At 41.4% G+C, this 24,090-nt stretch overlaps 1 protein-coding gene across 20 annotated transcripts in view; it reads left to right on the top strand.

Annotated features, from left to right (window-relative positions):
- napepld (N-acyl phosphatidylethanolamine phospholipase D) overlaps positions 1 to 22,752 on the top strand; it is a 57,843-nt gene extending 35,091 nt beyond the window's left edge. For 6 of the 20 annotated variants that reach the window (XM_041202926.1, XM_041202927.1, XM_041202929.1 and 3 more), the window contains exons 6-8: positions 366 to 439; positions 19,682 to 19,784; positions 21,749 to 22,750. In XM_041202926.1, coding sequence (XP_041058860.1) covers positions 366 to 439; positions 19,682 to 19,784; positions 21,749 to 21,792 — 221 coding nt within the window. In that variant the 3' untranslated portion in view covers positions 21,793 to 22,750. Of the gene's footprint in view, positions 1 to 365; positions 440 to 15,893; positions 15,935 to 19,649; positions 21,026 to 21,438; positions 21,477 to 21,748 lie in introns of those variants that run through there. The other 14 variants (XM_041202922.1, XM_041202919.1, XM_041202921.1 and 11 more) reach the window with 11 other exon arrangements.
- Positions 22,753 to 24,090: the final 1,338 nt, after the last annotated feature.

The following is a 24,090-nucleotide window of genomic DNA, read 5'->3' as shown; positions in this document are numbered from 1 at the left end:
CCTACTAATGAAAACATCTTCCCCACATTCACTCTATCCAGGCCTTCCAGTATTCTGTAAGTTTCAATCAGATCCCCTCTCATCCTCCTAAACTCCATCGTATAGACCCAGAGTCCTCAACCAGAGGCGACATGAGGGAAAACTTCTTTATGCAGCAAGTTGTTTGGATTTGGAATGCATTGCCTAACATGTGGATTGTGGTTTTCAAAAGGGAACTTGATAATTATCTGAAAAGATTTTACAGGGCTACAGGGAAAAGGTCGAGGAGTGGGACTGGCTGTGATGCTGTTGCAAAGAAATGACACAAAGACAGTGTACTGAGTGGCCTCCTTCTGTGCTGTAACCATTCTGTGATTCTATTATAGATACATTCAAGGAACTTGATAAACACCTGAGGAAGAAAAAAGCTGGAGGTTACCCTGATAGTGTGATCAAAAAGGTGGGAGGAGACTTAAATACAAAGAGAGCCGTAGTAATGAAAGATGATCCCCACTCCCCATATACAGTGAGTGTAGTTTACCTGCCTTAATACAGGACTGAGAAGTGATAAATCCTTTTTCTTGTTGTAGAGCCTTACCCCAACAAGCTTTTCCTGTTAATCGCTCATTGCTTTGATGGTGGTGTTAGGAGGGAAAGTGAAACAGTTCCTTTGAACTCTATTCTTTCTGTCAGTAAACAGTCCAGTATTCTGTCAGTAAACAGTCCAGTAAGTTATTTGTTAAATAAAAAAAATGCTTCTGGTTGAAGTAGCCCAGGAAGTTGCTGAATTTGAAACACTGAAAAGTGGGGAGTGCCCTGCTCGACTTACCCTGCCCCTGCAAAGCTTCTTCACCAATCAGGATGCTTGCGAAAACTTTTTCTGCCCAAACCCAGAGTGCATGTAACTTTTGGACCAGTATGTAAAATTGGCGGGGGCAAGTGTGCGCTAAATATATAAGGACACTGGTTTAAACATTAGGTCAAGCAGCTGAATCATCCTTCTGCCACCTTCAGGATACATACAAATTGTTTTATACTTGGCACCGCAATCTATATATATTTTTTGGTAATTAACATTTCCCTAATTGCTTTAAAAACTTAAACTGTATTCAGGTCCCCGATCGCTGGCATTTGTACTCTTGATGCTCATTTTGGATAGTTATACATTCTAATTGTTGTAGCTTTCCCCCTATTTGGATATTGCTCAATTAACACATTACTGCTGCACAAAAATGTGCCGAGACATCAGAACAAGTGCAAAGGGATTTCTCAAAGCATGACACACCCTGAGAAGAGATGGCAGTGGAAGCAGGAATTGTTTTCAACACTGATGCTTGTTTGATTTATATTAATAAACTTTGTATTAATAGCGACAAGGACTTTAAAACTACATTTTTTTGCATCCTTCGTTATGATTTTTGTTTGTGTGGTTTATCTGGTTTGGGATCCTTTAACTTTTCTAGCACCGCTCGATTGTAAATTGAAATTGTGAAAGGCGGACAGTGCTGGCAATTTTTGCAGATTCCTACTTCTTGTTTTAATAGCTGAGCAAATTCAAAAGAATGACTCAGTGGCTCACTAGTAAATAAACTGCCCAGTAGTCTGAAAAATAATCAACAAGTTACATGCACTCTGGGGATTACTCCTCTTTTAGTTTAAAAGAATGACCTGATTCTAAATGTTTTCCACTTCAAGTCTTCTCTGTGCACTCTTCCATCTTTAAGAAAAATTCTGTCAATACTTTGAGAAAATTACAGAAAACATTTAGTTTACCTGTGATTTGGTTCATTGGGAAGTTGACATTTATAGAACCAAATGATGATTCCTACACCCCCTCCAACCTCCTCCCCACTCCCCTTCCCCAAACACCCCCTCAAACCCTTCTTACCACCCTCCCAACCCACCCCCTCTCCATCTCCCAACCACCCCTCCCCACTCCCCAACCCTCTCTGCCCACCACCACCACCACATACCCCTCCAACCTCCCCAGCAGCGGAGCAGCAATGAATGAAATTGACCTGATGTTCCAATTCAGAAGTTCCAATTTTTTTTAAGCCCGTCTGTCAGGTCCTTAGCTCCGGCTGCTCATCGTAGCGGACTTGAGCTCTGTTTAAAACACTGAGCCTGGGACCCTCTTGCCCCTGGGCCCTCATGTTTGGAACTGTCTGCAATCCCCTCTTCTGGGCCCTGGTCAGAGGTGCCAGAGTGGTGCTGCAGTACACTCCAGTAGCACTACACCCCTTTAATACATTGTGCTGTTTTATAAACTCCTGCTCTCAATCTCTCAGTCTCTGTCAATCCATTTTATTTCTTAACCATTTTCCTTGATTTTGCCTTGCTACCAGTTACAGGCTACAGTGGCTCTTCTGCATGAGTAACTGCCAACTGCCCACACGTTGTATTTAGGCATAGCCAAGTGACAATCTCTATCCTGGCACTAGGATAGTTTTTAAATTTATTTTTGTGTTTTTGTTCCTTAACTTTAGTCTTCCCTAAGCTGTTCCCTAGCTACATAATTAGTCCAAGCATTCTGCCAGTATCACTTTGCGCAGCCACTGAGATATGCGATAGACTGAGTTTGATAATGACTACCACCCACACCCACCACACCCCCAACTTCCTGTAGAGAAGAGCCTGACATTTATTCCATGCCTCCCTTTGGTGACAGAGCTGAGATTACCAATTTAACCCTTAATTCCAACCCCCAAACATCAAAATTACAGATTTAATTTTCAGCCCTAGATGCCAGCACAGAACAAACTCTTTCTTCATCAAGTCATCCAAAACTGATGTTTTGACCACTGCCTTTAGACTTCGGGAACCATTTGGGGAAAACAAATGATGGAAAGTGGGTCCTGAGAGGTTTGGGGTGACGTTTTCATGTCTGCTGAATCTAACTAATGTTAGGTCTGCCCTCCTGTTGATCAGTGGGCTCTCGGAATGAAAGACTTGCATTTATATCTCACCTTTCACAACCTCGGGATGCCTCGAAGTGCTGTACAGTCAGTGAAGTATTTCTGAAATGTAGTCGTTGTTGTAATGTAGGAAACAATAATATAAAATTTACTGATATGTAGACTGTGTTAGAACACTGAGTGGAATTTTCCCGTCCTTCCCGCGGTGGGTTTCACGGCAGGCAGGAGCGGAGACTCCAGCGGGAGCCAAAAAGGTGGAAACCCGCCGGTGTGAAAACAGTTTGCGGTTCTCCCGATGGTGGGTTGGTTATCCTGTCGACTAGTGGTGTAAACGCTATTAGCATTCATTAACATCTCATGAATACTCATTAATACAGCTGCTTGCTGGAATCTCCTCACGCCTCCCAATCTTGCGTCATACCAGCGGGTAATTACATCAGCCTCAAACCCATTTGAAAATGAGTGGCGTGCACAAGTCAGGACTTACCTTTAGGGCCTTGCTCAGCTCACAGGTATCTGATGAGAGGAAGATGATGGAGGTCTACAGCTATCAGACCCTGGAGGAACATGTAAAACGCATGGTGGGTGGAGCCTCATCCAGACGGCTCCTCCATAAAGCAGCTTTCGGAAGGTGGGAAGTCTCCATGCTGCAGCTTCAACTTCGCTGTGGCTTCAGCCTTTCAGGGACTTCGCTGAGGTTTCGGACTATCTTCTAGGGACTTCAGCATGGGGGATGGGAGCCTCGAGCTGTGGGATGGAAGGCAGCAGGAGGTACTGATGAGTGCTGGAGGTGGGGGGGGTGGCGCGGACAGATGTCCAGATGAATGTACTCACAGGGAGGAGTTGGTGGAGTCAATTTCTGACTCCTGGGTGCAAACTCAGGGTGGGTGTGATAGGTAGGGATGGTTAAGGTAACGGGGCAGAGGGAGCCGGTAGGGTGTGAGGGTGAGAGTTCGATGGTATCAAGCAAAGGGGCAGCGAGGGTTGTTAGTTGGGATAGGGAGATTGACACAAACACAGGGTGGAGGGGTGGTGGAAGGAGGAGGTCAATGTGGATGGGAGTAGGATGCCTTGGAAGGAAGGGAACCTGTATGTTCATCTGGACATCCCGGAAGGAGAAGGGTGCAGGCAGGACAGTGATGGTGGGAAGGTTAGAGGTATTGCCGGGGTGGGGGGGATGTCAATGGTGATGAGGGAAAGGACATGGGTGACTTGGGGAGGGGAAATGGTGGAGGAGCTCATAAAGAAAGTCACTACAACCATAGTTCTCAAATTGAAAGTGAGCAGAGCCTTGTGTTGGACTGGCAAAGGTGCTGCATGGGAGTTGGGTCAGTGCATGGGTGGAGATGCTGGTTCTTTCAGCTGGACAACAGTAAGGGAACTGTAGCAGCCATTATTGAATATGCTAAGGACCAGTGAGATGTGTTTGATGAATGAAGGCTCCATGTGTGCGGATGCATGCTTGCACAAGGCTCTGAGAGGCACTGCCACAGAACTTTCTCCCTGCAGATTTAGTTGTGGGGCCGGCTGCACGCAGGAAAATTGCTTGGTGGTGGTGGGCCTTGCAAAGCCTCGGGAAGGACGCTGAAAGACAACTGTAAACAATATGCATTGAAAGTGAATATATTTGCAGACGTTCAGTTAGTAACAATTATTGTCTTCACCTGTGCAACAAGCTGTGATCAAAATGTTTTGATTTTTCTAGGCCTTCCACTCTTTTTAGGTGCTGCCCTGACATCCGCAGCAGGGGTGGAGGCAGTCTGCGGAGTTGTTTGCCCTCTTGCCTTTAATGACTTTGGTGGTCATCCTCTTTGAGGGCTTCAGACACCGATGTGTGATGTTTCCCCACCTTTTGCTGACTATCCATCATGAGTTGGAATACAACTTCCAGAGGCTTATCAGCATCAATTGGACTGAGTGGGTGGCTGTTCTCCAGAAGCCCTTCAAGTGCCAGAGACCTGGCCTGTCCCTGCCTCCGACTGTTACGGGGAGTGTCAGTGAAGCGTTCTCCAGAAAATGAGTTCGAGCATCATCTAGAGATGTTCCCCACTGAGTCAATGGACTGCTGGAGGGTGTGGGTGAGTGCTGTGACATCCTCGGATGTGGTCTGGGGGCTGGGAGCTCTATTGGTGTCCCTTATTGGCCTCGATCTGCAGGTGCCTATAAGATAGAGAATAGAGTTTTAGTAGATGAGCATGAGGAATACAAGACTGCGTGTCACTCACTGTGATTGTCAGGATGTGATGAACTCATGGAGGAGTAATCTTTACTGGGTTGCTGAGACAATCCGATCTCCCATTCCTCTGTCCTCCCCAACAATCTGGGCTGCAGCCTCCTCAAACTGTGTGAGGTCAATGGTGTCGGCTGTGCCCCCCACTCCAAGCCTGGGAACTTTCCCACCTGTTGTGGGCAAGCTTGACCTGGATGAAGACAGAAGAAAGGCATGTGATGAGAAGGGATGGAACATGGGTTAGCAAAGATTCATGTCCCCTGTGTGTGGTGAGTCCTCTCCAGCAGGTCTTAGGATGGAGAGTGCACAGCATGATAGATGGGGTGGTGGTGATATAAAAGGTTCCTTTAGTTTATCACTGCTGATATGTGTTCCCTTGTAATGGTTGTGTGAGATCCCTGAAGAGAATAGCCATTTGAGTACATGGTGTCAAGATGAGAGTTTGATATTAGAGGGAGTTGAAGGATGAATTACCGTAGCGGAGCGGATGAGATCATTCATCCTCTTCCTGCATTGGATGTATTTCTGGGCGCAGCTGGCAGCTACACTGACCTCCTTGGCGATGGCCTTGCAGGCCCAAGAAGTAAGGCTGGTGTGCTTCCTGGAACCGTCCCTGGGATAAAGCACATTCCTATGAACCTGCACTCCTCTGATCAAGGCCTGGAGGGCATCGCATCTGAAGTGGGGCGCAGCCTTCTTGTTGTGTGTGGAAGACATCTGTAATGGTCTCCTGGATACAGGTGGGCTGCAGAGAGTGAGATGTATGTGTTCGACTGGCGTTTAAATGTAGCACCCAGACCTTCGACCCCACCAACTGACGGCAGGGTGGATGAATCAGCTTGCAACCCGCTAGATCATTCAGCCCGATACTCGCCTCTGCATAATTAATGAGCACCCAAATGCGAAATCGGGCGTGAGTTCCTGCCATTTCGAGCAGTGGGGCGGGTGCGCTGAAACCACCTGCCACCGAACTTAGTCTCATCAATGGAAAATTCCAGCCACTTACCTTAGAAAATGTGGATTCTAACAATCTCCCTTCACCACCAACACGCACAAAGCTCATGGTGATCTGGGATCTCCTTTAATGCAACCTTCCAAACAGTGGTCAAAGGGGGCATTGGCAAAAACGTCAGGAATCAAGTTATATACGAACATATGAATTAGGAGCAGGAGTAGGCTGCTCGGCCCCTCGATTCAATAAAATCATGGCTGATCTGCATGTAACCTCAGCCCCATATTCCTGCCTACTCCCGATAACCTTTCACCCCATTGTTAATCAAGAATCTATCTAGCTGTGTCTTAAAAACATTCAAAGACTCTGCTTCCACCGCCTTTTGAGGAAGACAGCTCCAAAGACTCAGAACCCTCCCTGTCTTAAATGAGCGACGCCTTATTTTTAAACAGTGACCCCTAGTTCTAGATTTTTCCACAAGAGGAAACATCCTTTTCATATCGACCCTGTCGAGACTCATCAGGACCTTAAAGGTTTCAATTAAGTCACCTCTTACTCTTCTAAATTCCAATGGATACAAGCCTAACCTGTTAGCCTTTCCTCACAAGACAACCTGCTCATTCCTGGTATTAGTCTAGAAAACCTTCTCTGAACTGCCTCTAACACATTTACATCTTTCTTTAAATAAGAAGACCAGTACTCTACACAATACTCTACTTGTGGTCTCACCTATGCCCTGAACGACTGAAGCATAGCCTTACTTTTGTAATCAATTCCCCTCACAATAAATGATAACATTCTATTAGCTTTCCTAATTACCTGCTGTACCTGCATACTAACCTTTTGTGATTCATGCACTAGGACACCCAGATCCCTCTGAATCTCAGAGCTCCTCAGTCTCTCACCGTTTAGATAATAAGCCTTTTTTTATTCTTCCTGCCAAAATGAAGGATTTCACATTTGCCTACATTATACTCCATGTGCCAGATCTTTGCCTACTCATTTAACCCATCTATGTCACTTCGTAGCCTCCTTATGTCCTCTGCACAACTTACTTTCCTACCTACCTTTGTTTCATCAGCAAATTTAGCAACCATTCCTTCGGTCCCTTCATCCAAGTCATTTATATAAATTGTAAAAAATTGAGGCCCCAGCACTGATCCCTGTGGCACATCCTGGCAACCAGAAAAAAAAACCATTTATGCCAACTCTCTGCTTCCTGTTAGCAAGCCAATCTTCTATCCATGCCAATACATTACCCCCTACACCATGAGCTTTTATTTTCTGCAATAACCTTTGATGTGGCACTTCATCAAATGCCTTCTGGAAATCTAAGTACAAAATATCCACCAGTTCCCCTTTATCCATAACACATGTGACTCCTTCAAAGAATAAATTGGCTAAACATGATTTCCCTTTTAAAACCATGTTGACTCTGCCTGATTGCTTTGAATTTTTCTAAGTGTCCTGCTAGAGCATCTTTAATAATAGCTTCTAACATTTTCCCTGTGACATGGTATACTAACTGACCTTGATGCCTAGTAGGCATCCTTCTTATGGCAGCAAAAACATTAAGCTGGGAAGATTGAGGAATTGTGAGAATTATTTTGAAAAACAAACTGAAAACAATAAAGTGACTTTCCACTGGAAATTATAATAGATGGTATACTGAATGATTTTTTTTTCATTGTAACTTGGCGGGGCGGGGGGTGAAATTTATCCATTCCAGCAAACTGACCTTTAGCAAAAGCAATAAAATAATTCCTCTCAATGGAATTTTTGTGCATGGAATGTGATTGTGTCAAAGTATGTGCTAAATTGTTTGATCTCTCATCATGTACCTGGGCAAGAACCATTGTTGTCTGTGAGCCAAATTTGCCTTAAAGAGTGTTGCTATAGAGATATTTTTGTAGTTTTAATTTGTTGATTCCTGAATCAATCAATTGCTGTTTGATACAGAGAAGCCAGAATTAGACTCCAACATCAGGAAGAATTTATCTAATTTAAGGGTAGCAAAGAATTAGCTGCATAGTATTGGTCATTAAAGCATGGATTATTCTTTAGTAACAATCCTAAAGCCTAAATCTGGGAACAAAGTAAAATGGTGTGGCTTACAAAGAGCACAAAACTTCAAGCTACTTACAAAGCAGCCATTGTTCATAAGGTGGGGCAGGCAGTGTAGTAATACACTTTAAACTAGTCACGTTTTACTATACTGCATAGTGTGATGTGCCTTAATTGCAATTAAATTAAGACAGTTAAAACAAATTGAGTTATGAGCAGTTTTAAAAAACACACTATACCTACATAACAGTATTTTTTAAGACCATAAGACAGGAGCAAAAGTAGGCCATTCGGCACATCGAGTCTGCTCCGCCTTTCAATGAGATCATGGCTGATCTGATAATCCTCTACTTTCCTGCCTTTTCCTCATAACCCTTGATTCCCTTACTGATTAAAAATCTGTCTATAAACCTCCGCAGTAAAGAATTCCACAGATTCTTCTGAGAGAAGAAATTCCTCCTAATCTTTGTCTTAAATGAGAGACCCCTTACTCTGAGATGATGCCCTCTGGTCCTAGACTCTCCCACAATGGGAAACAACCGATTAGCATGTACTCTGTCAAGACCCCTAAGAATCTTATGGCAAGAATCTTTGGGTCTGCGTGTGGCGGTGGGCCCCGCTTTCCGACGCATAAAATGACACGCAGTGATGTCAGACGTGCGTCCCGAAGTCACCGCCCGTCATTCAGATCTTCAGTTTGGGGGGCATGCACCAGAGTCAGCTGCACGCCTGTTGAACTGTCAGAGGCCTGTTAAGACTATTTAAAAATTAATTAAAGTAATTAACTGAGCTGCCCGTTCAATCTTAATCTGACTCAGGCTACTCCCCCTGTCAGCACAGGGCACGCACAGCGCTTCTGGGTGCGCGTCATGCTGGGCAAGCCTTAATTGGCCCACCCACATAAAATGGCGGTGCACTCAGCTCCCCCAACAGGGAGAAAATTCTCCCCTATATGTTTCAATAAGGTTGCCTCTCATTCTTCTAAACTCCAATGAGTACTCAACCTCTCTTCATAAGAAAATCCCTCCATACCCTGGATCAACCGAGTGAACCTTCTCTGGACTGCCTCCAATACCAGTATATGTCCCCTTTGAAAAGGGGACCAAAACTGTTCACAGTACTCTAGGTGTGGTCCAACTAGTGCCTTGCATAGTTTTAGCAAGACTTCCCTATTTTTATATTCCATTCCCTTTGAAATAAAGGTCAACATTCCATTTGCCATCCCTATTACCTGCTGAACTTGTATGTTAGCTTTTTGGGATTCATGCACGAGGACTCCCAGATCCCTCTGTGCTGCAGCTTTCTGCAGTCTTTCTCCATTTAAATAATATGCGGCTCTTCTATTCTTCCTACCAAAGTGCATAATCTCACATTTTCCCACATTATGTTCCACCTGCCAAGTTTTTGCCCACTCACTTAACCTGTCTATATCCCTCTGTAGACTCTTGGTGTCATCCTGACCATTTGTCTTCCCATCTATTTTTGTGTCATCCACAAACTTGGCAATAGTACATTCATTTACCTCTTCCAAGTCATTAATATATATTGTAAACAATTGTGGCCCCAGTACTGATCCCTGTGGCACTCCACTAGTTACAGGTCGCCATCCTGAAAATGCCCCCCTTATCCCAACTCTTTGTCTTCTATTAGTTAGCTAATCCTCTAACATGCTAATATTACCACCCCCAACACTATGGTCTCTTATTAAATAGAATTATGTGTGGTACCTTATTGAATGCCTTTTGGGAATCCAAATATGTTACATCTACTGGTTCCCCTTTATCTATCCTGCTTGATACCTCCTAAAAGAATTCTAATAAATTTGACAGGCATGATTTCCCCTTCTTGAAGCCATGCCTACTCTACTTGATTATGTTATGTATTTCTAAATGCTCTGCTTTAACATCTTTTATAATAGACTCCAACATTTTCCTAATGATGGATATTAAGCTAACTGGCCTGTAGTTTCCTGTTTTTTGTCTCCCTCCCTTTTTGAATAAGGGCATTACATTGGCAGTTTTCCAGTCCTCTGGGACTTTTCCAGAGTCTAAGGATTCTTGAAAGATTACTACCAGTGCATCCACTATTTCTGTAGCTACTTCCTTTAATAAGCTAGGATGCAACCCATCAGGTTCAGAGGACTTATTGGCCTTTAGCCCCATTAGTTTCCCTAGCACTTTTTCTCTAGTGATAGTTATTGTATTTATTTCCTCCCCCCCTTTTGCCCCTTGATTATTTAGTATTTTTGAAATGCTATTAGTGTCTTCTACTGTGAAGACTGATGCAAAGTATTTATTCAACTCCTCTGCTATTTCCTGGTTCCCCATTAATATTTCCCCAGCTATGTTCACTTTGGCTGCTCTCTTCCTTTTTATATATTTAAAGAAGCTCCTACTGTCCATTTTTATATTACTTGCTAGTTTACCCTCAAAGTTTATTTTCTCCCTCTTTATTATTTTTTGGTCATCTTTTGTTGCGTTTTAAAACTTTCCCAATCCTCTGGCTTACCACTAATCTTTGCCACATTGTATGTTTCTTCCTTCAATTCAATACTACCCTTAACTTCCTGGATTTAACCATGATTGGTTTATCCCCTTCATGGAATCCTTCTTCCTCACTGGGATATATCTTTGTTGTGAGTCATGAATTATTTTCTTAAAAGTCTGCCATTGTTCATCAACCCACTTTTCTGCTGAACTCCTTTCCCAGTCCACACCAGCCAACTCTGCCCTCATTCCTTTCTAATTACCCTTATTTAAGTTTAGCACAATTGTTTTCGACCCAAGTTTCTCACTCTCAAACCGAATGTCAATTTCAACCATGTTATGGTCACTGTTTTCGAGGGAATCTTTTACTCTGAGATCATTTATTAAACCTGCCTCATTACACATTAATCTAAAATAGATCTAAAATAGCCTGATCACTGGTTGGATCCACAACACATTGTTCTAGGAAACTGTCCTGAATATACTCTATGAATTCTTGCTCTTGGCTACCTCTGCCAATTTGATTTCCCAATCTATATGAAGATTAACGTCACCCATGATTAATGTACTGCCTTTTTTACATGCCCTGATTATCTCCTGATTTATTCTCTGTCAAACGGTATAGCTACTGTTAGGAGGCCTGCAGACTACTCCCACCAGTGTCTTCTTCTCCTCGTCATTTCTTACCTCCACCCATATAGATTCCACGTCTTCCGATCCAAGATCATTTCTTCCTATCATACTTATTCTATCTCGTACTAACAAAGCTATCCCACCACTCTTTCCTTCCTGCCTGTCCTTTTGAAAAGTCACATACCCCTGAATGTTTATTTCCCAGCTTTGATCTCCGTGTGCTCCAGAACTGGCCGCGCCCCTAGCCAAGCTGTGCCAGTACAGCTACAACACTGGCATCTATCCGACTATGTGGAAAATTGCCCAGGTATGCCCTGTACACAAACAGCAGGACAAATCCAACCCTGCCAATTACCACCGCATCAGTCTACTCTTGATCATTAGTAAAATAATGGAAGGGATCATCAACAGTGCTATCAAGCGGCACTTGCTTAGCAACAACCTGTTCACTGACACTCAGTTTGGGTTCCTCCAGGGCCACTCAGCTCCTGACTTCATTACAGCCTTGGTTCAGACATGGACAAAAGAGCTGAACTCCTGAGGTGAGGTGAGAGTGACTGCCCTTGACATCAAGGCCGCATTTGACTGAGTGTGGCATCAAGGAACCTAGCAAAACTGGGGTCAATGGGAATCAGGGGGAAAACCCACCGCTGGTTGGAGTCATACCTAGCACAAAGGAAGATGGTTGTGGTTGTTGGAGGTCAATCATCTCAGCTCCAGGACATCACTGCAGAAGTTCCTCAGGGTAGTGTCCTAGGCCCAACCATCTTCAGCTGTTTCATCAATGAACTTCCTTCCATCATAAGGTCAGACGTGGTGATGTTCGTTGATGATTGCACAATTTTCGGCACTATTCATGACTCCTCAGATACTGAAGCAGTCTATGTCCAAATGCAGCAAGACCTGGACAATATCCAGGCTTGAGCTGACAAATGGCAAGTAACATTCGCGCCACACAAGTGTCGAGCAATGACCATCTCCAACAAGAGAGAAGCCACCCATCGCCCCTTGGTGTTCAATGGCATTACCACCACTGAATCCCCCACTATCAACATCCTCAGTGTTACCATTGACCAGAAGCTGAACTGGACCAGTCATATAAATGCTATGGCTACAACAGCAGGTCAGAGGCTAGGAATAATGTAACACTGACTCCCCAAAGCCTGTCCATCATCTATAAGGCACAAGTCGGGAGTGTGATGGAATACTCCCCACTTGCCTAGATGAGTGCAGCTCCCACAACACTCAAGAAGCTTGACACCATCCAGGAAAAAGCAGCACACTTGATTGGCACCACATCCACAAACATTCACTCCCTCCACTGACGCACAGTAGCAGCAGTGTGTACCATCTACAAGATGCACTGCAGGAATTCACCAAGGCTCTTTAGACAGCACCTTCCAAACCCATGGCCACTACCATCTAGAAGGATAATGGCAGCAGATAAATGGGAACACCACCACCTGGAAGTTCCCCTCCAAGTCACTCACCATCCTGACTTGGAAATATATCACCGTTTCTTCACTGTCGCTGGATCAATATCCTGGAACTCCCTTCCTAACAGCAATGTGGGTGTACCTACACCTCATGGACTGCAACAGTTCAAGAAGGCAGCTCACCACCACCTTCTCAAAGGCAACTAGGGATGGGCAATAAAAGGATCTTTATGCTTCTTGGAGTACAATTTTCTGATCAGCGAGCAGGGGCGGGGCCCACTTGCCAACGCATAAAATGACGCAGGCATCGCAACGTCATTCGTGCGTCATTTAGATTTCCAGTTCGGCGAGCACACAGCTGCGCCGAACTGTCAAAGGCCTATTAAGGCCTGTTAAAAACTAATTGAAATAATTAAATAAGCTGCCTGTCCAACCTTAAGGTTGGCGGGCAGGCGAAGAGCCCAGGCGGCCTTTACATTTTTCATGGAACCTCATCCACGGGCGGGATGAGGTTTCATGAAGTGTTTAAAAATTCAATGAAATTTTTTTTAAAAATTCATTGACACGTCCCAACTCATATGACACTGTCACATGAGGGGACATGTTTTAAAAGTTTTTAATTTCTTTATTTGGATGTTTAAAACAAATCTCCCTGAGGCACCTCTGTGTGTTCAGCGCTTCCAGGCGAGCGTAAGGCGCACCTATGTAAAATGGCGGCGCAGCCCCTATCGAGGGTGCCGATTGGGTTCGCGCCTACCCCTGTACAGCACCCCCGACGGAGGGAAATTTCTGCCCGTGGAGTGAATGAAGAAGTCAGTTTTGTCAGTGTCAGGCACTGCAAAGTCTGGTGTAGCACAGCTGGGTGTAAGAATAAAGCCGCTGTTACTCTGCACCAAAGGGAACATTTCCCCTGTCTGTAATGTGTCACAAAATAATAAACCCATTCTTTATAAATCCTTTGCAGGTAGAACCGATTGGACACCTTTCTCCCTGTTTCCACGTAAATCATCCTTACAGCCTTTCTGAATCACATTTTCAATTTGTGCTAAAATGTAGGCAGCTTTATGCTGTGAGCCCATGCTGATTGTGAAAGCTCATTTCAGATGGGCCTCTTACATCCAGCAAAGAGAGAATTTTTCAGCCTTTCAATGTGGACTGAATTTAAACCCAGGTTCTGAAGGTCAAAGCATAGCATATTAACTCTATTTAAATGAGCAAAATTTAATCAAATTAATTTTGTTGCTGAAAATGTTCTTATGTTGGTGTTATCTGAACCAGCTTTGACGTTAGTACCTGCTTTTAGGTAATCAATGGTTATGGAAACATTAACCAAGGAGTTGTGGCATCAGAAGAGGAATGGAAAAAATTGGCAGAGAAAATTGTTGGAACATAAGATTCAATGCATTTCTAAACATTCAGATAAAAATAAGAAGTGGTTCTAAGGAGCAAAATGGTCAAGTGTTTCTTTCCAATATTGTATTTTCGTCAGAACATGAATATCCAGCTTTTGCAGTTGAATGTAAATGTTAAAAGATAAACTGTAGAGTGAGAAATTGTTTGCCTGTACTAATCGTATTTAAATTTGCTGACAGTCTGAGTGATATCCCAATTTGTACCTGACTGGAAGAAGACATCAGAATGATCACTCATTGAGAGTACTTTATTCTTGTGAATGAGCCACAGGTATTTTGGTTTTGTGATATCCAAAAGGCTGCTCATCTATGTATCTTGTAATCCCACCTTGGGATAATATTGGAAATATATAGTTATACTAGATGGTTGCTACCCCAAGTAACGTTGAGTAGTACAGGCTGAGTGAAATATTGGGCCAGAGTTTCTGGCAAAATGACAGCGAGTTTAATACACGCATAGTTATTAATGTGTAAGTCATCTAACAACTTTTGTCAAGGAAGTGAATTGCCACAATTCGCTGGGTGATTTCTGCCACTCCGCTGTTAGCATGAAAATGGCAACTCACTCTCAACCTTGACATGGGCAAGAATTTAACTTACTCAAAACCTGTTTATTTGCACAGAGTTAATATCAGGCCCATGTATGAGTTTCATGAAGTTGCTGCATTTGCATATTTATTGTTAGTTTGGGCTGTTTCCTAACAGTGTCAGTAACTTTTTTGAGGAGATTTATGTTCCTGCAATGCTGCTTAATCTCTCCAGCCCAGATAAAGTACAATTTAAACTGTGGCGTTTCATTCCTTCAGGTAGATAAAATATTGTTAAGAGATTTTAAAATTTAATTATTTTTCTTATTAGTTTTCATTGATCTAATTTTTCTCTCTTAATCCAATTCTTTATTTCTCTTTCTGTACCTGATTTGATTCTAATTCTTTCTTCGTTGTTCCTTTTTTTCTCAACCTGTAACTTGGTTAAGAATGTAGATTGTTGCCCTGTTGTTCACTAAAGTCCCAAACTCCTCGTTGTCCTCACCGCACCATTCAGTTCACACTTGCAGCAACTTACAGGGCAAGTTTGTTTTTTGAGTTAATTGGGGAGGGAAAAAAAGAGTTAATTAGCAGAGCACATCATGAGATGACCTGCTCCAGCAAAGCCTGGCCTATTTTGTTGTGTTCTGTAGAAGGGAGGAGCTTGTATATTAACGTTTTGAGAATTGCAAGAATTCTCCAGCTGTATGACACACCATGTGCTATAACATATTTTATTATAGCTCCATAAGGAATTTGTATTGCAGTAAATGAACATACAGGAAAACTAAGCATTTTAAAAAAAATAACATGCGTATATTATGGAGTTTGGCCCAGGACCTAATTTATGGTAATTACCACTTCATAAATAGCAATTTTGAGAAATCCCTGGCTCATATCTTAAAATAGTCTTGTGGAGACATATATTTTGCTTCATATTGAGTATGTTGTAATTAGACAATAATGAATTAGATGTGTATATATTCAGAAGTGTTTATTTTGGCTTGAAGCAAAGAATGACCAACAGCGCTGTTTTTAAAAAAAACACCCTGACTTTAGGCCTGTGCTGAAACTGATAATTGCCAAAATATTTCAGTTAGAACAGAGTATCTTAAGTGTTTTAAAGAGAAAATAAATTCCACTGAATGACTTCATAATCTACAAACGGAATGGTGGCAGAGTATCTTGGATCACTTAATGTCGTCTAATGAGACAAAGATTGATTTTCTCCATTTAAAAAAATCTTAATTGAATTGCAGCTGAAAGACACTGAGTGAAGACTAAGGATGTCTGAATAAGAGTAAGTAAAAATTGACAGGGGTAGGGTAGTTTGGGAGTATCTCCATGGAACCACTTTCACCTATATCCTGGATATTTACTAGTATTTCTTTGCCAGTATCCTGGAACTAGGTTGCCCACTGAGAGGTCTAAGATCCAGGATGCATGTGACACAAAGATTGGCCAAGGGAAAAAAAACTTCGGGATGATTGTGGGACTGGGTGTGTGTGGGGAGATCATAAAAAAAGGTTTCATTTTCACAATAGATTAACAGGCTCTTAAAAATGTAGAGAGCTGTTTGTACAGTTTCTGTATTTAGTTGCTGGTATTGCCTTTTGTCTCCTTATGTCCTATAAACTGATTTACACAGGTAGTGGTGATCCATTATGCAGAATCTTTCCCTACAGTCTACTTTGCATTTTATTTCCACATGCTGAATAGATGGGGAGAAACTGAGAAGGAATGACATAATTTTGTCCTGCATGCCATTCTGCAAAGTTCATGCCTGCAGGATGCTAAATGTAATTAACTCCTTTATAAAATGAGTATCCAGGGTTACCCAGAGGTCAGCTGTATTTGTAAGTTAATTTTAAGGGCACTGTAAAACGATTCTGTGGAAAGTTCTATGGTCATTTCTGTGCCATTTTCATGATTTTATGTTATTTGTTATGATCTCCGTAGAGACCGATAACCTTTCAAGGAAAACAAACTTCCAGTTAATAGCTGAAAGGGGATGACACAACAAGATTTTAAGACTTTTACTGTGACAACAGACTAAAAGCACAGTTGACTAAACACTATTTTTATAGGCAACTTATACTTAAACTACAGAACAGAACTTTCCCGTTTTACTTTTAACACCACCAAAAAAACTACTTCACAGCCAGACTTCACACTGAGTAGTCATTCGATTTTCCTGGACAGAGTCCAAAGTGATTCTTAGCTCCCAAGTATTTACTCCCATTCCTTTCCCAGTCTGGTAACTTTTAACCTCAGAATTGCCTTTTACAGTGAAGGGTTTTCTTGGAGATTCTCCCTCTAGCACAAGCTAGGCAATTCTTCCAGCCCTAACGAGTTTGGTCTTTTCAATCCAAGTGTGAGCTTCCACCTACGTTCTTGCATGGTGAACCATAGGGACCTTTGGCCTCTAGTTGTTCTCTCCCTCTCCTGGTTCCTGGCAGACTAACTCAGTCTGTGAGCTTTCAGGGATATCTTGAGCTTTGAGAGGGGAAGCGTTTCTATCTCCATGACAATATGAATCATATGTGCCTTGTATCCAGGTAGAAATGCTGATTAGCTATTCTTTAAACCCAAATCTACTCTATCTTGAAAGTAAGTGGGCGGTTTAAAGCATAACTGTTTACAACATGACATTTGTATCACTTTCCTGGGACTTTGGAGAATAGCATTCTCACCACCGTAAACACAAATGTATCCAAGTGTGAACGTCTTTTCCAGCAAAACAATCCGGCTTCCCTTTAATCTCTAACAGGCACGTCACACAGGCCTATTTATTGTTAGGCAGACTTCAGAATAGAAGCCCTCATTTTATCCTAAAGACACAATCCCAAAACATAATAATCTTAAAAACCTCATATTTGTAACATTCTGTTAGGTTGTCATGAGTTTTTTTGGCAACTATTCTATTTTTCTCTATTTGCTCCATTAGTGTCACCAGTGGGATTCCCAAAGGGAAGCTCATAATGTGATTTTTTTTTGAGAGAGGGAGGCTCATCAGAGGTGTTATTGCCCAATGCTAATTTTTTAAACTCTTCTTTCTAATACGTAAGAAATATTTTTTTCTATATTTTTAATTTAGAATTTACAAAGAGCAACTTAAAGGGTTAATAAATTTTGAAAGCAACTTTTCAAATTCCTGATCTTTAGAAGTATGTGTCAGGACAGCAAATGTATTTATTGTTGAAATTGTGACACATTTATATAGTGAAAACAGAATTATTTGGTTTTGGTGGAATGTTTGTGCCACACAGCGTAATAGTTAGGCATTACAGCCTGGTAGTTAGAATTAACCAGCACAAAATTTGGGTCCATAGTTTTTGAGCACTATGATTACCCTCCAAAATGGTGCCTGTGCCATGTGCAAGTCACCATATTGGTGAGGGCATTAGTATGCATTCAGTGAGTATCTGCCAGACATCTACAGATTAAGTAAATCAGGGCATAAATCAGCATGTAGGATTTAAATGAAATGTAGTCAAAGGACTTTGAATAGAGAGACAATTAGTCAATAGTGGATGGCATTTAAGAAGTTGCATCTTGAATTCTATCTTTTAATCACGCATGACTGAATGTTCAACAGCCAGAAGTAGCAACCCATATTCCACCAACGCTATTTAAAGAGATCGTCGGATGCTTACATGTTAGCTGCTGGTTCATTTTTACTGGCTATTGCTATGATTTTTCAAGTGTTTGGTGCTGTCTGAAGTTCTTTAAAGTTATTAAAGTCTACATGGAGTGGTGTGGCAGGTGCTGAAGGACTTTGTTTTGACTTCAAGGCTTCTGCACAAACCAGTTGCTCCCAGACATGGCTGAAGTAATAGATTTCAGACAATGAACAGAGGGAAAGCTGCTGGAGATAGAGGAGGAAGAGGAGCAGCTCTCAGCAGGAAGTCAAGTCTTCTCAGCATGTTCAGGGAGCAATTCTCCTATCTGAACCTCTGAGGAATAATCTGTCAGATGTCCTCACTGAAATCTGCCACCTGCAATAGCCAAAACTGTGACCTCAGAGCAGGGAAAGATTCACATTGCCACTGGCCGTGAAAGTGACCATGGCGATGAAATTTGATGTGCTGGGCTCCTACCAGGCTGGAGCTGGAGATATTTGTAACATACAGTAGTTTAACATTCACAGTTACACAAGGGATGTCACGTTCAAAGAGACTATATTTCATTGCCAGAGAGCAGCAAGCGGAGTGAGCATATGGCTTTACAAGGATTGTAGGCTTCCCCAAGATGCAGAGTGGCACACACTTCCTTTTATGGGCACCTATACTGCATCTCTCGTTGTCCAGCTGGTATGACTATAGGCTGTGAATCATGCAGGTCAGTGCATGGTATCCTGACAGAAGTCATGATGCTTTCACTCTGTACATTATGCTGTGCTATCTGCAATTGTGCCACCATGCAAAATAAAGGGTAACTACAGACAACATGGCTCAAGACTCCTGTGTGCAACCTATGCATAAGCACACAGCATGCATACAAGGAATGTCATGCTGCCAGAATGATAGAGCAGACCACTGGCCTGCTGAAACATTTCTGCTGCCTGGGCCACTCTAGAGGAGACCTGCTGTCCTCAGGAGCGCAGATGTCAAGATTTATGTTAGTCTGCATGCTGCACAACCGTACCATCATGAAGGCATAGTCTTGTGCATTCCCTTAGTGCCTGTCTATCATGTGCCTTTCCCTTTGCTAGTCTGCTATGTGGCACTATCTAGCACTATCCCTATGGCTGCAAGGTGGCTGGTTGAATGCTGCTGGCTTTCACTGGAGGAGACTGCAGATGGTCTTTCAGGACAACCTCAAGCAGCCTTCCTGTCCTTTCAAGTGGGAATGGAATGGATCTTAGGTATGAAAACCAGAGCAAAGAATATAAAATTGTAAAAAAAATGAAGTGTATTTCTTTAAGAGGTGGCAGTTTATTGATCGTACTGAAATGCTATATTGTTTATTGGCATTAATATTTGTCTTCTTTCTTTAATACTTCAAATCTACAGTATGAATTATTAAAGGATTGTTTCAATTCCAGTACTACTTGGAACCTCGAAGGAAACTTGAGGAAGCTCGAGAAAGATATGGATTGAAACCGGAGGATTTCTTTGTTTTGAAGCATGGAGAATCGAAGAATTTGAGTGAGGATGAAGGTTTTCAATAAAATTACAAATTGATTATAAGCTAAGTGTGGTTGTTTCACACACAGCAAGCAGAACTTGGCTTGCCTTTCTGATAACCATTGTTTTTAATTTTGGGCTGAATTTTAATTGAAGTGCCATTAGCTTATGGATTGTCACAGTTCTTTAATCTCACTGCACATATTCTAAAAACAAGCATCATATATGCTGCTTTACAAATTAAATTTCTCTTGCCCCCCAAAATTTTTATTAATTGAAGTCTATATAGTGTTTGTTTTATCAAACTACCAAAAAAACACCATTTTATTGCTGAATGCTTTGGATAAATAAGTGGGTTTTGCAGTGTGTGAGCTGCCTAAAGTGAACCCGTGATTGTCTTCCATTGTAGATGCATTTAGTCACCTGCACGTTTGCCAAAAATGTTTTAAGTTTGCACACTTTAAATAAATGGATATTTTGGGCATGTGAAATGCATAAAGCTTTATTATAACTAAATACTATTCATGCAGTGATTTCAGTGCAGCTTGAGTTATGACCTTGAACTTGAAATGGAAAGTTGGCCTTAAGCCAAGTGCCTCTTTAATAATCAGAAATTGTACTGACACTATAGATGCATTGGTGGTCAGATAGATATACAAAGATGTGGATTATCAGTGTCTTTTATGAATAAATGATCTATAGCCCTGAGCTTGGTAATCATTGTGAAAATAAGAGTATGCTACACAGTTAGGGGAAGATGCAAGACTGGAGAGAAAGGATAATGGTAGGGCTACCTAGTTAATTCAAAGTTGCTTTGCTGGAACCCTGGCTCCGTCTGTTGCTAATTAACCTCTCAATTTGTATTTTTGGCTGTTTTATAAATACTTTGTGTTTGCTCTCAGACAGGAGATATTTTAAATGTTTTTAATCGATTTTCTCAGGGGGTGGATGCTACTTTCACTGTGGGAAGTACATCTGATATCCTGGGTTTATTTTCCCATTTAAAAATCCTAACAAATTTGAATGGCTAATAGTACATATTTTGTAGCTACTATGCTAATACTCCTTTACAACTGATTTAACACTTAAGGACTGTGTGGGTGTAGTAAATGGACCATTAGAACTGAGTAGAAGCTGAGATGAAATCTTTTTAGTTACATAAAAATGTGATGAAATGTAAAAATTGAGGAGAAAACTCCAGCTGATCTCTCAATGACATTGTTCACAGACGAAAAATTAAAAAAGTCTCTATTTTCCTGTTATCTTGTCTTTGCTTGTCTCCATTATGGTTCTTTAAGAGATTAAGATTTATTTTTTTACATAAATATGAAAGGGCTAGATTTCTGTATCCATTGTAACTTCAGTGTAAGAACACGGGTCACCCTACAAAATTAAGCAACGTTGAAGACTCATGAGTTCACACCTCCAAATGACTAGTGCATTAACTGGGCATTCTTCCAGTTTGTGAGATGTGGAAGCTTGATATACTCAAAATGACTGCTGCACTTGCCTGCAAAACTATGATTGCACTTCAAAAAACTGAAAGGACACAGTATTTTAGGACATCCAGATAATGCGATAAGGCACAAAAGGAGAAATTAAAAGTAACCTCAGAGTAAGAGCAATGAACTCTTAAGTTGCTGTTTATTTATTTCACCCATATTTGTTTGTAAAGTTAGAATGAAGATATTCTGTTGACTATGGAGATGAGTGTGTGTCATGATGATGTCATTCCATAGTTGCACAATGTTGTATGCTTGCAACGTGCGTGATATCAGCGTCAATTCTCATGTGAAGCCAACTTAGGTAAGCTCTCATACTGAAATTGCTGATCCTATTGCTTAAAAGATGTTTAAGCAGCAACAGAGAAGCTTGTTAATAAAAACAGAAAATACTGGAAATACATAACAGGTCGGGTAGCATCTGTGGCAGGAGAAACAGAGTTTCAGCTCAATGATCTTTCTGAATTTGCTGTTTTTATTTAGATTTCAAGCATCCGCAGTGTTCTGCTTTTCAAGAAGCTTGTTAATGTTGGCTAAAGCAGCTGATAACAGAAACAAAGTTGCCCCTGAGGTACGGTTACCAACCTTTGATTGAACATATCCCTGGAAATTTGATCTCACAACCTATGATGTATGATCACATGATGGTCAGTACATGGCACTTCTTCAGAATTTACAAATGTTACTGCATAAATGCCAAACATGTTCCTTTCTCTATCATTCCAATAGGGAAGTAAAACCAAAGCCATATTATGGTGCTTTTTAATACATAAAATGTTATTTAAACAAATCATAGCAGGCAAGGTGTATGGGATATTATCACCTTGGAGAACACAAAGAACTCCTGTCTATATTTTTACTTATACTTCATCTAGACCAATTGAATGAGTGAGGGAGAGCTTATCTCTGTGTGATGAGATGGAGTGGAAATAAGTGTATTAGCCATTTATCTAACTTCACTCATTTTCAGAAGTTAAATTTTCAGAAGAACTAATTTTCTCTTAGTTTTCAGGATTCAGGGGATAATAGCAAATTGGGAGAAGTGGTAAACGATGAATATCAATGTGCACAAATTCAAAATAATCTCGACAACTCAATGACAGTGCAGAAAAATGGCAGGTGCAATTTAATACAGGAAACATAAGGCTATGAGGATTTTGGAGGGAAGGTTGATGTGGATTATCTTAATGAGATAACAGGAATAGTAGTGAGATCTTGAAGGGCAGAATATTGCCGTTGGCGTGCAGGGGTGGGCCCAACACACCATGTAAAATGACGCGCATCCCAACGTCATCGCACATCATTTCAATATTGCGTTCGGCAGTCATGCGCCAGAGGCAGCTGTGCGCCCGAACTGTCAACGGCCTATTATGACCATTAAGAAAGCAATTGACCTTATTAACAACGCCACCCAATCTTAAGGTTGGCGAGCAGGCATAGAGCCTAAGCGGCCTTCGCATTTTCCACGAAACCTCATCCACAAGCGGGACAAGGTTTCCTAAAATTAATAAATAAATTTTGTAAACTTCAAACATGTCGCAGCTCATGTGACACTGTCACATGAGGGGACATGTTGTGAAGTTTACAAAATTGGCCCTTCCCTGTAAAATGGCGGTGTGCAGATGATCATGGGTGGCGATCGGCTCCACACCTGCCCCCACCCACCATAGGTAGATTCTACCTGAAATTTTAGTGAACAGATCACTAAAGTCATCAGTACAATGTTCTTAAATTCATTTAAAACAAACAATGTTTGGATGCATAGCAAAGGATATAACATAAAAATGCAGTTAAGGTATTTTTAAAATTGTATTTGGTCTCAAGATAACATCTGGAATACTGCATGCAGTTTTGATTCTATTCAGTTAAGGTAATTTTGATACTGTATTTGGCCTTCAGATCACATCTGGAGCATTGCATGCAGTTTTACCTCATATATTTCTAAACAGGATATACAGTTATTGGAAGAGGTACATGGAAGGTCTACATGGTTCATTATAACTTAATGGAATGACCTATTAGGAAATATAAACTACTATGGGTCTTTTCTCTCTTGAAAAAAGACTGCGGGGGAAGATGATAGGTGGACTGAAGGTTTTCTCCTGCCTGAAATGGTTCATGTGATTTTAAATGAGTTTGAGTAGATGGTAGAAAAGCAGCTGAATGATTTGGACTTCATGCTAACTATATTACAAATTACAGTTACATATTTTAGCTGTGGTTTTGTCTTTACAAATATATTCGAATATCTCAACAAAGTAACATATGATCAAAACTTAGTGGCTTTTGAGCTCCTACTTCAGTCAGTCTTGTGGATTTGAACTGGAAAGAGATCTAGGATCTACAGCTCATTATGCAAAATCTGCTTGTTAATTAAAGTAGCTTAAAATCTTGCAGAAATCAATGCAGACTCAGCACATTGGGTACATAGTATGTATTTTGACCAGAAAACTTACTTCAGGAGTATGTTATATTTTAGGAATGATGTATCAATAGTTTCTGCAAAACATCATACACTGCTTCGATCAAAAGGTATGTTGAAAATATTGTGAATTTGCACATATACCAAAGTTACTTCTTAATAGTTTGCAATATTCTGGGTCTAGGGGAAGGAAACTAAAAAAAATTGCATCTCTGAGAGACATGCTAATTCATTGTGCAGATTCATTGTGCCAACTTCCTTGACTTTAGATATCTTCCCCAAACACCAATATGTTTAAAAGCTATTTTCCAGCTGCTTGTTCCTGATGAAAACTTGTTTATGACATTCAAAATGTGGTGGTCCTGCTCAAGAATCAGTGTGCGTTTTAGTAACAACACATTTT

This window comes from Carcharodon carcharias, chromosome 13 (assembly GCF_017639515.1).
Source record: "Carcharodon carcharias isolate sCarCar2 chromosome 13, sCarCar2.pri, whole genome shotgun sequence".
NCBI lineage: Eukaryota > Metazoa > Chordata > Chondrichthyes > Lamniformes > Lamnidae > Carcharodon > Carcharodon carcharias.
This window is presented reverse-complemented; position numbering and strand designations above follow the sequence as displayed.